Source organism: Marmota monax, unplaced genomic scaffold, assembly GCF_021218885.2.
Source record: "Marmota monax isolate L192 unplaced genomic scaffold, Marmota_monax_Labrador192_F-V1.1 WCK01_AAM20220418_F8-fsc00119, whole genome shotgun sequence".
Taxonomy (NCBI): domain Eukaryota; kingdom Metazoa; phylum Chordata; class Mammalia; order Rodentia; family Sciuridae; genus Marmota; species Marmota monax.
Window position 1 is genome coordinate 5134400 of NW_026694771.1, and position 14129 is coordinate 5148528.

The window sequence follows — 14129 nt, forward strand, 5'->3', positions numbered from 1 at the left end:
CAAGGGAAGCAACTAGGAATGAGATTTTATCCACTCAGAGAAGCCATTAGCATGGCTTTCCTTAAGAGGAGGTTTCCGAGGACCAGGGTCACCATTGTTGGTGGCAATTAATGCTGACTTGGAGAGACTGGAAGAAATATCCACATAACCCGAGTCAACTTCCTCCCCACTTAAAGTAGAATCCTTTGGAAGACCAGGAGGTAGAAGTACCAAAGTGCCTGAGGATGTCCTTTGGAACCTCACTGGATGATTTCCATACCTAAAACCTCTGGAGAGCAAAACATGTAATAGGCTCCTGCCTATTGTCCACTGATTCATGTCTTCCAGGGAAGCTGTTCCTCATCTACCATCTAAAGCTGGAACTCTGAAACTGGAGATCAGAATACCCATTCCCCAGTGTAACAAGCAACCATAGTCTCAGGGGACAGTAGTCATTGCCTGCATTTCTACCCTTTTACCAGCTTCCATCCATGCCAAGGAAAAGTTAGGACCAAGAACACAGTAATATAATTCCTAATTAGCATAATATAAAAACAACCTAGTCATGTTTTCCATGGGCTTTTCCAACCTCAAACTAAAAGCATGAAGTAGAGACAAAGAGATAAAAATATTCACTGGTACTATAAATAGATCTATACTGCCTATGTGTGCACAGCCAAGCACCCTGACCCAAATGAGTGTCTGCCTCTGGGAAAACCAAACAGCCAGATTTTTCCTTTTCCAAAGTTCAAAGTGAGAACAGACAGGAACAGACGGGCTGGGAAGGCATCCTGATTACTTGGTATGGAAGGGGTTAAGTCCTCAGTCATCCTATTCTAAAGTGATTTATGATGATGTGTAGAGTTTCAAAATTTTCCCCAGCCCGAAGTACAGCCCTCTCCCTTCTCACTGAGTCCACTCTGGATGTGCCGCAATGAAAAGGCGGCGTGTTTTGCTGATCTGTTAAATTCTTAGTGAAGTTTCCTTGATTTCCAGTGGCGGCTGTTGTTTGAGTTCGGTTTGGAGCGAAACCGAGGTAGTCCTGACACTTCCGGGACTGAAGCCAGACAAGAGGAAGAAGAAAGAGAAGGAGAAGGAAAAGAGGAGAAGAAAAAAAGGTGGGGAGAAATAAAGGGAGGAGAGAAGTATAGGAAAAGGGGGTGGGGGAGTCCTTTTCAACATTGCATTCCTGTGTTTTCCCTCAGCCTGGAAAACATATTAATCCCAGTGCTTTTACGCCTGGAAACAAAGGGACTGAGCCAGACTGTGGGGGAAAGGGTGATAAGAAGGATCCCGGAACTCTAAAGAGGGATCGAGTGAGATTCAGAGATCACTAAGACTCCACTTTAAGGGACGTCCTGTGTCGCCACAAGAGACGGGCACTCGCAGACACACAGGACCAAGGAGAAACTGCGGGCAAATGGAGATACAAAGACTTACAAGGACAGCTCCTTTCTCCTCATCCCACTTGTCCAGAAGGTAAAAAGACGCAGCCAGAAAGGAAAGGAGTCAGACCAGGAGGAAGACAGGCTGCGATCCGTGGTGATACTTTGCAGGCTGGAACGGCAGCACACCCCTTTTGTATTGTTCACCCTCGACAAGCCGAGAGAGGGTGGGGAGGAAAAGTATTTCATCTAGGAAACTGTCCTGGGGACCAAACTTCAGCTTTCCTTTGAAATCCTCTGCATTCCATCTCTATGAGCCACGATGTAAGTGTGTGATCTTTTCTGTTTTTGGTGTGTTTGTTTGTTACTTTGTTGCTTATTTGAAGAAAGGAATTGTGAATGTTGTCATAATTAATATGTTCAGTTTGCATTTTTTTTTTCTGGAGCATCCAGTTAGTGGAAACACAGCAAGCACACTAACCGGGGAACTAAGTTGGATTTCCTGCTTAATGGAACTGTTTCTATTAAGCACTGACAAATTTCAAGGACTTAAAAGCAACAGAATCTCATCCTATCTTCCATTCTCTGACCTCCCTCCTTTTTCTTCTCCAACTACCCCTCCCCCATCCCCTTGACCAAGATAGAGAAAGAGATAATGACCTGCTCTGTTTGCAATTAAATGATTTTCTTTCTTTTTCCTCCCCTCCCCTTTCTGTCTCATGACCCCTCTGCAACCCAAAGTGGATGACACAATGAAGTCAAGACTGGGACCCTGTTTCACCATGCTGTTGGCAATGTGGCTGGTGTGTGGATCAGAACCCCACCTCCCTGCCATGAATAGAGGGACCCATGGAGGGCGGAAGGTGCCTTTGCTTTCCTCAGTCAATAGCAGGCCAGCTCGGTTTCTGAGGCACACAGGGAGGTCTCGTGGAACAGAGAGATCTACCCTTGAAGAACCAAACCTTCAGCCTCTCCAAAGAAGAAGGAGTGTGCCAGTGTTGAGACTAGCTCGCCCGACGGTGCTACCAGCCCCCGTGGGCATCAAAGGGGCCCCTGTGAAACCTGAGCTGAGACCCAAGGCCAGGGGCTCCCCTGGTGAGATGGTCCGAGATGAGGGGTCCTCTGCTCGGTCAAGAATGCTGCGCTTCCCCTCTGGGTCCAGCTCTCCCAACATCCTCGCCAGCTTTGCTGGGAAGAACAGGGTGTGGGTCATCTCGGCCCCCCATGCCTCAGAAGGCTACTACCGCCTTATGATGAGTCTCCTGAAGGATGACGTGTACTGTGAGCTGGCCGAGAGGCACATCCAACAGATTGTGCTGTTCCACCAGGCAGGCGAGGAAGGGGGCAAGGTGCGAAGGATCACCAGTGAGGGCCAGATCCTGGAGCAGCCCTTGGACCCCAGCCTCATCCCCAAGCTGATGAGCTTCCTCAAGTTAGAGAAGGGCAAGTTTGGCATGGTGCTCCTGAAGAAGACACTGCAGGTGGAGGAGCGCTACCCTTATCCAGTCAGGCTGGAGGCCATGTACGAGGTCATCGACCAAGGTCCCATCAGAAAGATAGAGAAGATCAGACAGAAGGGTTTTGTCCAAAAGTGTAAAGCCTCTGGTATAGAGGGCCAGGTGGTAGAGGAGGGGAACAATGGTGGTGGAGGAGCAGGAAGGCCAAACCTGGGCACTGAGAAGAAGAGAGAGGACTCAAGGAGAGTACAAGTCCCCCCAACCAGAGACACTCGGGTGAAGGTGATGAGAAAGCCGGCCACTACCACGATGGCTCCTCCCCCACCACCTCCAACCCCAAGGGCCACCACTCTTCCTCCTGCTCCACCCACAACAGCCACACGGGCCACACCCCGAGTGGTAACAGTAGCCACGAGACCTACGACCACCACTGCTTTTCCAACCACCCAGAGGCCTTGGACACCCAGGGTGCACCCCTCCTCAACCTCCCCCAGACTCTCAGGCTCAGTTGAGTTGACCACAGCCCGGGGCTCCTCAGTCTCAGAGAATCTCTACCCTCCACCCAGGAAGGAGCAGCAGAGGGAGAGGCTACAGACCACCAGGAGGCCCAGCAAGGCCACCAGCTTCGAGAGCTTCACTGCCAGCCCTCCCACCACCATCTCAGAGCCCAGCACGAGGGCTGCAGGCCTGGGCCGTTTCCGAGACAACCACACAGACAGGCGAGAACATGGCCATCGGGACCCAAACGTGGTGCCAGGTCCTCACAAGACAGTCAAGACAAAGTCGCCTAAAAAGAAGACCCAGGACAAAATTCTTAGCAATGAGTATGAGGATAAATATGACCTCGGCCGGCCCACTGCCTCACAGCTGGAGGAGGAGCTGCAGGTGGGAAATATTCCCTCCCAGAGCTCAAAGGAGTCTAGAAAACATGAAAAGCTTGAGAAACCTGAGAAGGAGAAGAAAAAGAAAGTGAAGAATGAGAAACCAGACAAGTTACTCAAGAATGAAAAGCAAATGAAGAAGACTGAGAAAAAGAGCAAACAGGAGAAAGAGAAGAGCAAGAAGAAGAAAGCAGGTAAAACAGAGCAGGATGGCTATCAGAAACCCACCTCGAAACATCCCCCGCAGAGCCCCAAGAAGTCAGTGGCTGACCTGCTGGGGTCCTTCGAAGGCAAACGAAGGCTCCTTGTAAGTAACATCTTTGGCATTATTTTGTGGGCTGAGGCAGGCCACATTCATGTTTGTCATATTAGTTTTGTAAAGTCACATTGCTAAGTGCCAGACTGTGACTGAACCCCTAGGATGTCAGGAAGCTCAGGCAAGAAAGAACAGCCAGGCAATAGTAGCTCCCTTTGGTTCAGATGCTCTGTGAACATCTATCCACACAGCACACACTCCTATAATACAGACTCCATGGATGGAGGACCCTAGACTTGAATCCAGGAAAGCACTGTAGCACTGTAGTCAGCTTCTTCCAAACAGGAAGGAGCAGCAGAGGGAGAGGCCACCATCCTTCCTGCTCTCTTTCAAAGTACCCCCCCATCCTTCCTGCTCTCTTTCAAACCCTGTTTCTGGACCATCTCTCTTTTATGGAGTTCAAAGAAGGATGAAGGAGTTCCCCAAGTGGAATGCTTTGACTCTAGTCACAACTCAAGAAAGGCATTTCTCTCTGCTAGAACCTAGGAACTAGGAGCATAGGTAACATTCCTCCCTAATTAGGTCTGTAGCAATATTGGAAGTCTCCAAGGGGGGGGGGGAGGGTAAGGCAGCCTGTGTGGAGAGTGGGTTTGATTGGGAATAAGGGTCCTGGTTGTTAGGATCCTCACCCATGCTTTTATAACTAGCTAGCAGAAATCTTCTACCCATAAAGGCTGCATGCTCCATCACTGCCTGACTGACTCTCAGAGCAACAGGGATGGAATGTGGGGAACTGGGTTAATTGCTCCACTCTGTAGTACATTAGAGATGCATCTGAATTTGAAATACAGATGAAGTACAGATGAATTTGAAGTTAAGCTGTATAAAGTATAAAGTGTGCACCCACGCATGCGTGTGTGTGTGTGTACACCCAGGTGTGTGAACTTGTGTGCAAAAGAGAGACTGTCAGTTTCCTACTTCTCCTTTGCCTGTGATTCTGTCACTAGTGTGGAGTGAGCCACAGATTCATCTCAGTAACCCTGTCTTTTGGCCATTACTTGTCACTACTATCCAGAGGATGAAAACAGAATTCAGTTAGATCAAAGGAATGCTTTTACAGGAGTAAATCCATCCTGAAAATAAGGGCAGGTCTCACCTGCAATGTGAAAATGGCTCCTTCTCTTCTTCATGTCTCCTCCCAAGATTTCTACCCTGGGCTTCTTAATGCCATTGTTTACGTTACAATTAATTCAGAGTAAAAGATAAATGAACTGATGTTGGGTAGTGTGGGTCAGGGATGCTTTTCTCAGATACCTGGTGAGGGAGGCATCTTATGCCATCGTGATAGTGCCCATTCTACTATACTCCACTCACTACATTCACACTGCAAAGTGATAAGCACTCTTTTTCCAAGGTGTTTCTTGAAGAAGCGTCTTTTAATTTTTCCAGTCTGGCCTAAATTTAGATTAATGATCTGGGAAGAGGGACTCTGATGCTCATTTATCTTAAGTGGTTTCAAAAAGCTTAAATCCACATTTGAAATGTTATTCAGAGCAGAAGTTCTTGTGGTGCTTATCCTGAGTAGAACATGTCCCCCATTCCCTTGCCTGTTCCATTGACAGTGGAACTATGGATTAGAACAAAGCCTAAGCTCTGATTCATTCTAAAGGGTGTGGGTAGCGGGCTGGCTGTGGATGTGTTTATGTCTTATTATGTACTTTTTATGTTACTACATTTTTTAAACAGAGCTTTACAGTGACAAACAAATGTAGGTTATTAGACAATAGACTATCTGTTAGAGAGTTTAACACGTGCTTGAATAATCCCAGAGTCTATATAAACTCAAATGGGAATTTTTCAGTTAGAATCACTGACTTCAGAGTAGAACTCTATCTGGTACTTGGATGTTTATTAGGGGACCATGGGGGCAAGCTGCTCCCTGGACCGTGGGAAAGTATTAGTGGTGTGCTCCATGGTCTCCTCCCGAGTACCTGGGACTTTGTCCAGCCCATAAAGCACATCACCCAACTCTGTCCATTGAGCCAACAAGGAGGCAAAGTGTTCTCATAGTCAGGTTTTAACCAACAAAAAGTAATCATGGGTAAAATGTCAGGATTGTTATTGTGCACCCATCTGGCAAATACTTCCATTGCCTCTAGGTTGTGAGTCAAAAGAAAGGGGTTTTCATACTGTATTCCTGATCCTAGTCATGCTCTTGATTTCTCCCTCCTTTCCTTCACTCCCTCAGTCAGAGATCTGAAAGCCCAGCTGGGTATTTTCTGCTTTTAACAGTATCCTTGGTCATAAATTTCTAGCAAATTAAACTCAAAGGACAGCTTCTGCTGATGTCATGTGAGGCAGAACAGAAACCAGCTGGAATTGCTCCTGGCAGCACTGGCTCTTTGGAACTAGCAAGAGAATCCGATTTGTTATTAGAAAGAAAATACCAACAGGAGGCATTTTAGTCTTTCAACTCTGTGTATGCTTAGCTGATAATCATATCACAAATGTACTTTTTGAAAGGCTAATGATGTATGAAGTAAGAGTGAATTAGAAAAGGCCAGATGAAATTAACATGATAAAAAAAGAAGAAGAAGAAGAAGAAGAGTTTCACCAGACAGGGAGGAGACCAGTGTTTCTGGATGAAACATCATTAATAGTACCATTAATCCTTTTTCCACTCATTTTTTCCACCAAACTCTGCTGATGTTATTCAGGAAGCTTGGTGATTCAATTAATATTCATTAAGGCTTAGCACTCTCAAGCAGTTCAAATACAGCTGAGAACATTTATGTCTAACTGGCCTCAACTTAACCTAGTGTGCTCAAACAGAAAGCAGGTCTGCATTCCAAGAAATAGCTCAGGCCTCTCCCCTCATCTTTTCCACTTTTCAGTAATTTGATACCTAACTATAATTTATTGTGAAAACCTAGTGCTTTGTATTCTTTTATACCATTCTTCAGATGTGAAAACACCACGTAACTCTTCCTTACTAATTACTTAGAAAAACACTGGTAGTGACAGTGTAGGTCATGGTTGGGCAATGGCATCCCAGAGGCCTTTAAGGGCATTGCGGGTGGAGCCAGAAGTCCCATGCTTAGGCCATAAGTTAGCCCTTCAAACCTTCTGCTTCTCAGTCTGTCAGCAGAGAAGGGTGTGTCCTGCGGGATGCTTTGTAATTTAATTCTGTGTAGTTTAATTCTCCTAGCAATCCCATGAGGAACTATGTATCAGTCCCATTTTATAGATAGGAATATAGAAGCTGAGAGAGGTTGAGAGGTTACCCAAGGTGGATAGCGAATGTGTAGCAAAGCCCAAATTATATTTGCTTGATTTTAAAGTTCAAGCTCCAATCATGCCCATTCAGTTTGAGCTTCTCATAGCAGATAGAAGGGGAAACCAAAGAATGATGCTGTTTGCTAATAAATATGAACATTTAAAGCTTAATTTTGACACTTGAGTTACCCAGATAAGTGGTAAGGTGTAGAAATGGTTGCATTTTGTGCCAAGCACAAATGCAGAGTTTCTGTCCTTAATACCCAGATACTTCTCTGTATCTCACCACTGGCTTTCCAGCAGTCAATCAAGAACAGTAGAATTCTAGTTGATCTAATCCTTCAGACTGTTTGGGATCAATTATAGTGAGAGTGTAGGTTAACTGTTTATCACTAAGACAGTGGACTTAGATAGAGGACAGCTGACAAGCCATCATTGAATACTCTGAGATCTACATACTTATCAGTTAAACAAAGGGCCTCAATATGCTGAACTGCATAAATTCAAATGCAAACTTAAGCTTTCTTTGGCAACCGAGTCTCCTGTAACTCAAGTGAGTTAATATTTTCAACCCTACTTCAGAGATCCAAATATTGGAATGACAACCTGCTTATTTAGTTTAATATTAGAAAAGAATTTAAGGCTCTGCTTTAAAAGAGACTACTAGCTTACAAGTTATTTTTCATAATCCTGTAAAACTTTAGTGTTTCGAGTCTAACGATATTTAGAATATTCTGAGACTTAAAATATCTTCCCCTGGCATCTTCCCATTCCTGTTTGTTGCCTTTACATACACAAACAAGCTTCCTTCTCGCCCAAGGCTCTTGGAGCCAACATTACCAGTTGGAACGGAAACATGAATAAGAACCACATCACAATTTTGAATTCATGATATATGCCCTGATTTATTGCTACCAAACAGGAAAGAGGCCAAGTGACAGATAAAAATGTTTACTGAGGAGTTCTAGGATGCTCTTTTTAGGAAGGAGAGACTGGAAATGGTTTTCATTACAAATACTGTTTGAAATACTGCCAAACTAGAAAATGAATGTAATGGAGATGTTAATACATAGGGGGAAAGTCCTTGAAATGTGTCAGATGATCTGTCTCTATTTGCCCTGGGCAAGTTGGAGGAGCACATTAAATGTAAGGAAGAAGGTCTTTCCAATTGGTTTGTGGGCAGCATCTAGATATTCATAACCAGGAACCCCTGTGTTCCTGAGTCCCTCCCTTCTCTAACTGGAGTCATCTCTGTAGCCTGAGGAACATGGGCCAGTGTTTACTTCTCCATCTGAAGGACAGGAACAGGTCTGAGGTTCAGCACCTGAGGAACTTAATATCAACATAGAAGATAATAGTAAATAAAAGAAGTGGAAAAAATTCCATGAGAACTGTACAGACAACCAGAAGAGTAATTATGAGGAGAAAGTGACTGAGATAAGGTACTGGGGGTAGGCCTACATGGTGGGAGAGGTGACAAGGGGCAAAGAGAGGAAGGAATGTGGGTGAATATGAGAGGCCATAGACAAGCCTATATTGCCCAATTTTTACAACTTATGAGGTTGGCACAGATGTTGTTCCATTATAAAGATGACAAAGCTGAGGTTTATAAGATTAAGTGGCCTTGTTGAGGCTACAGGCAACTTGCGGTGGGGATGGGGCGTATTGAACCAGGATAAAAACACCAGCCCTCCAACTTTTATTGCACTTTCTCTGCGCCACTCTGCCCAAGGCTCCTTTCGTTTCTTAGTTTAGACTGGTCTGTCTCTGGAGGGGAAAAAGGTCATGTCAGGGAGCAATTGGAGGAGGATTAACAAGACAGAGTCCAGGGCCAAATCCTGGAGGGCTGGAAACCAGAAATTGAGTCATGCAAAATGAATGTCACCTCACAGGAAGGTGAAAGCATGTTTGAGCAAAGGTTTGAGATACAAATAAGCCTCAGGGAGTTCTATGTATTTGAGATTCCCACTGGATATCTAAGGCTTGACGCTACTGTGTGCAGAGCGCTGTGGGAGAAGCTGTTAACACAGGGGAGGAGGAGGTTCTCTATGATTACATATCATCTGAAATTCTTAATTATACACACCCAGTGGTAGGAGAGGACTAGAGGAGGCTTCAAGAACTCTTAAACTCCTGTCATCTCAAGGTCTGTCTGTGGGTTACAAGGATCCATGGTGAAGTTTGAGAAAATAAAATGAAGTCTGTATGTGGATTTGAAGTTAAAAAGGCAAGTAATCATCAGTCACCTAGCATCTGGGCAGCTGTGCTTAGAAACTCCTCTAACATATTCTAAGTATGGGCTTATCAAGTTAAGGATAGGGGATCCAAAATCATTAACAGAAATCTCTTTCTCTTACCTTTGAATTCATTGTTTGATGTTTTTACTTAACCATTCATTCTCTTCACTTCAAAATAGTGTATTGAATGGGCAATGAGGCAGAAAGGAAAACTTGAAATATGTCAAGTTAAAATAGAACTCCAATCTTTAGGCTGTCATCTCAAATCTCACGTAGTTAATTAAAAACCAACCAACCAAAAATACCAGCACCACATCTTTTTAGAGCTACCCTAAATCCTTTTGTTGTTGTTGTTTGTTTGTTTTCTTTTCTTTTTGGCTGAGTGTGAATTAATGAATAATTTGGAGAAAATTTTATTATTTTTTCCCCTTGGGATATTACCTTCCTAAGACAAATATTTCTTAGCTATCATGTCCATCTGAACAGGCATATAATCACAAAATCAAACATGAACATCATCATGTCAATGTAAAATAAATAACAATCTGAGAAAGAAAAAAGTCAAAAAACTTCATCCCAGGAAACCTTTGTTAATGTTCCACTCAAAGGCCATTAAACACATTTTAATTTCCTTGATCGAGAATATTTTTGTCAGGCATAAAGAACTCATACCAGAGAAAGCTTGCAGACAGCAATAAACACATCTGACAGAGAAAACTAAACAGCAAGATCAAGTTGGGACCAAGTTTATTGACCACTTTTGATAAAATATTTGGAGAGGTTAACAACATAGTGACTTCTCCTGGGAAAAATGCAAAGCAAATAGCCACAAACTTCAGAAATAGTTTGTAAGGTTAGGTGGGTAAATAGAAAAGTGGGTGATAAATTTGAATGTGGTCAAATGCAAGAAATTGTTTACAGAAATAAAATTATTGAGGCTTACCTCTGAGCTAGGTGATGAGTCAACAAAGAGTGAATAAATGGTGTTCACTGCAGATATTAGCCTGATGAGCTATTTGGGGTCAAGAAGATCCACAAGGACTTGGTCATCATCAGAATAAAATTTCACATCCTTTCCCCTCCAGGGGAACAGCATCATGCCTGCCCATTGAGGGAGTGTGGAAAATGGTTCTGGTTTCTGCTCAGGAAAACCTGGTAAAACTGGAGAATGCTCAGAGAAGGCAATTAAAATAAGGAAGTAGAGAAGCTTTTATGTTAAGTTAGATAAAAACATTGAGACTTTCTTAGAGAGTTCAAGAGGACCTTTAAAAAAAATAGAGGTATCCTCATTTGAACCAAAATAATGAAGTACAGTTTCTCAGATTGCTGGTGACTATAGTGTCTCTTTTGATGGCTCTTTCTTTCTAATTTTCTCCCTAAAGAAGGCAGGGACCACAAAGAGGGAATGAAAGGGGGCTAGGTGAAAAAAAAATTCCCAGTTCTCAATGGTAGGGAGGGCTAAATTAAAAGAGTTAAAGCCCTGCTATTGGGGAACTCCAATATCAAAAGAAATTCACCATGAGTTCTGTGCAGGCAAAAGGTGACAATAAATATGATGTCTGTGACAAAATGTAGGCCAAAAGATCATCATCAAAACATTCTACAAGGTTGCCTAATAAAAAATTTTAAACCATAGAAAGGCCTGGCTATCAAACTCTCTCATTTCTGTGGAATGTGAAAACACATAAACACTGAAATAACCCATGTCTGATTAGCCAATTAGGATAATAAGGATCAAAATAAGGGAAGGGAGATAACACCGGTCGAACAAGTATTGCATGCCAAATGTTTTACGTATTATCCAACAGCCTTGCAAAATAAGTATTTCTGTGCAGAGTTCACAAATGAGAAAACAGAGGCACAAAGAGTAATGAAAGAAACTAACTGAAGTGTGTAGAAAACTCTAAGCTGTCTGGAGTCATTAAAAAATAGAAAAAAGAGAGAGAGAGAGAGCCCTACTCAGTGGCCTCCTTTGGCTTTAATTATGCTAAGTGTCCAACACAATAGTCTGTAGTTTTGGTGTTAGTTATTATCTGCCAGCTATTCCAAATCGTCTCTAAAGATTTTGCCGCAGTTTGAGCCTGACACTATAAATTACTGTGTACTTCTCCTCACCCACCTCCAGCTGATCACTGCTCCCAAGGCTGAGAACAACATGTATGTGCAGCAGCGTGATGAATACCTGGAGAGTTTCTGCAAGATGGCCACCAGGAAGATCTCCGTCATTACCATCTTCGGCCCCATCAACAACAGCACCATGAAAATTGACCATTTCCAGCTAGGTTGTCTTAAACATTTTCATTGTATAATCGTTTTTCTTGTATTTAAGGTGGGACAAACATTGTGGGAGAGGTCCTCGGGGATCAAAATGAACATTTAGATGTCTGGAGGGCCCTTTGATTATGGTAACAGGTCTGTCCACATAGCCCTTCCAGGAGGGTCTGGTGTAAGTTTTCAGTGCTTTAAAATGAAAAACATGCAAGCACTCTATCATTCTCTGACTGTCAGTAAGGTGGAGGAAAATGAGAAAAGCAGTGCAGTGTGGAGAGGATAGAGAGATACTCAGCCCCATCCCCTGCATTCTGAGACTTCTTGCCCATGAGCAGCACCATCTGATCTGATCTGCCTGCAAGCTTTATGCTGTGGGTGACTCATCACAGATGGGGACCTGCCAGACCCCTGGAAGTACTTGACTCTGGCAAGCCTGAGGATGGAATTAACCAGAGTCGAGAGAAGCTATTAAGCTAAATGAAAAGTCACCAAAAATATGGACTGAACTGTGCCCAAGTCCTTTTGGAGACCAGAAGAATTTGGCTGAATTTAGAGTTTTCACAATTTTTCATATTAATGATACATGTGAGACTTGGGAGGTGTACAGCTCAGCTTTGGGCAGCTCAGAACTAACTCTCTGCAGTTCTCATGGGGATGTTGCAAGACTGACTATGATTAGGTAAGCCTCACAGCCAGAAGTTCAAACTCTAACCCACCCAATTTCTCTAACAATTACTGTATCTCTAAAACTTTTTTTAAAAAGACTGTTTTTTACATTTATTTTCTACTTTTGCTATTATTGTTGTTTGACTATAATGGAAATCCTCATATTACATAATCCTTCATACTACTCACTTACATATTCTGCATAGTTTTCATAAAATATGTCATCTGATATATAAAAATATTTTCCCTATTAACATTTAAATTTAGTACATATAACACATTATCTCACAGATTATTCTGACATGTGATCTTAGTACAAATGGACATGTCAGTTATAATTATGTCAAGATAATTCCAATTTGATTTGATTATGGTCTAGTTTTCAAAATTACATATTTTTATTGTGGTAAGAACACTTCACATATCTACTCCCTTGACAAGCTTTTAAGTTCAAAATATTGTATTGTTCTCTACAGGCATAATCTTGTACAGTGGATCTCTAGAACTTATATAGGCATTAATTTTCAATTATTAATTCTCTACTTTCATTACCTAACTTCCCCAGAGATGACTCAAGAATAAATAGCATCTTTTCCAATGTCCCATAATAAATCATGGTGCCTTAGTGATTTGTGGATATTTATCCCTGTTCAGTGCATATGTTTCAGAAGAGAAACCAAAATGAGAATTAAAAAAGACTGGCCTTAATCAAAACAACAGTAACAACAATTATCATAAAAACAAAAGATGCAAAAGAAGGAGTTCTAAAGGCAAACAAAATCAAATTCAGAGTTACAACTTATTTGTTGTGTGACCTCTGGCAAGTTACTTCTTGTCTTAGCTAAGAAGACAATCATATCTACTTCCAGGCTATGGTGAGTACTAAATAGGATAATGTACACAAAACCTGTCCAGTAATAATCACCATGATGTGGTCATCATCATCACCACCATTGATCTGTCAGTTAGCTAGAGACTAGTGAGAAGTCACAGTTGTCACGGATGCACCTATAATTGCAAAATAATTGTAATTGCTTACTACTAATTATAGAGTGTTGACACATGAATCCTCACAACTTCTCTTTAGGGTCAGACATCATTAGTACTCTTGGTGATAAAAGTGAAGCCCAAGAGACTAATACTGTAAAGCTACATATTTAGTGGCTAACAGGGATTCAACCATTTGTTTCCTGGAGTTCACAAAGTAGCATGAGCCAGTGGACTTAGTTATACTCCAGATGTCTAGAGAGGAAGTCAGTATTCCATCCAGTACAGAGCCTGGTGCTGGCTGCTGATGAAAGCCTTTCTCCAACCAGGTGTTCCCAGTGTCAAATGTGCTACCCACCAAGTCTGTGACAGTGTTCCCATCCCTTATTTCAGAGTTTGGAAAAGTAATTATATCTTCCACTTCAGCAGCTGTATGGTCTTTATATAAGCACCTGGTGCTGCCTTGGCAAATTTTTAGCATAATCCTGCCGTTTTCTAGACATCTGGATTGAATACAAATTGCAGGAGGGCTAAGGTTTTCTTTTCTGACTTATTGGAATGCAGGTGTTGTGACTTGGGTATTTGCCTCACTAAATGGCAGCCTGGACCTGATCTGGAGTGGGCAGGGGCTTTATTTTGTTCTTCATCTAATTCCTGGAAGGCCTTTCTCTCCTCATGTTGTGTCCCAGGTTACCCTTATGGGAAAGTCAGCAGCACTTTCAGCCAAGACTGGG

General features: G+C 42.7%; 1 protein-coding gene across 2 annotated transcripts in view; it reads left to right on the forward strand.

Moving 5' to 3' along the window:
* The first annotated feature begins 662 nt into the window (after window positions 1-662).
* Ccdc80 (coiled-coil domain containing 80) overlaps window positions 663-14129 on the forward strand; it is a 35713-nt gene continuing 22246 nt past the window's right edge. Inside the window, exons 1-4 of one of the 2 annotated variants that reach the window (XM_058572882.1) lie at window positions 663-781; window positions 976-1097; window positions 2106-4009; window positions 11597-11753. In XM_058572882.1, the coding sequence (XP_058428865.1) occupies window positions 2117-4009; window positions 11597-11753 (2050 nt within the window). In that variant the 5' untranslated portion in view covers window positions 663-781; window positions 976-1097; window positions 2106-2116. The other variant, XM_046425191.1, reaches the window with a different exon arrangement.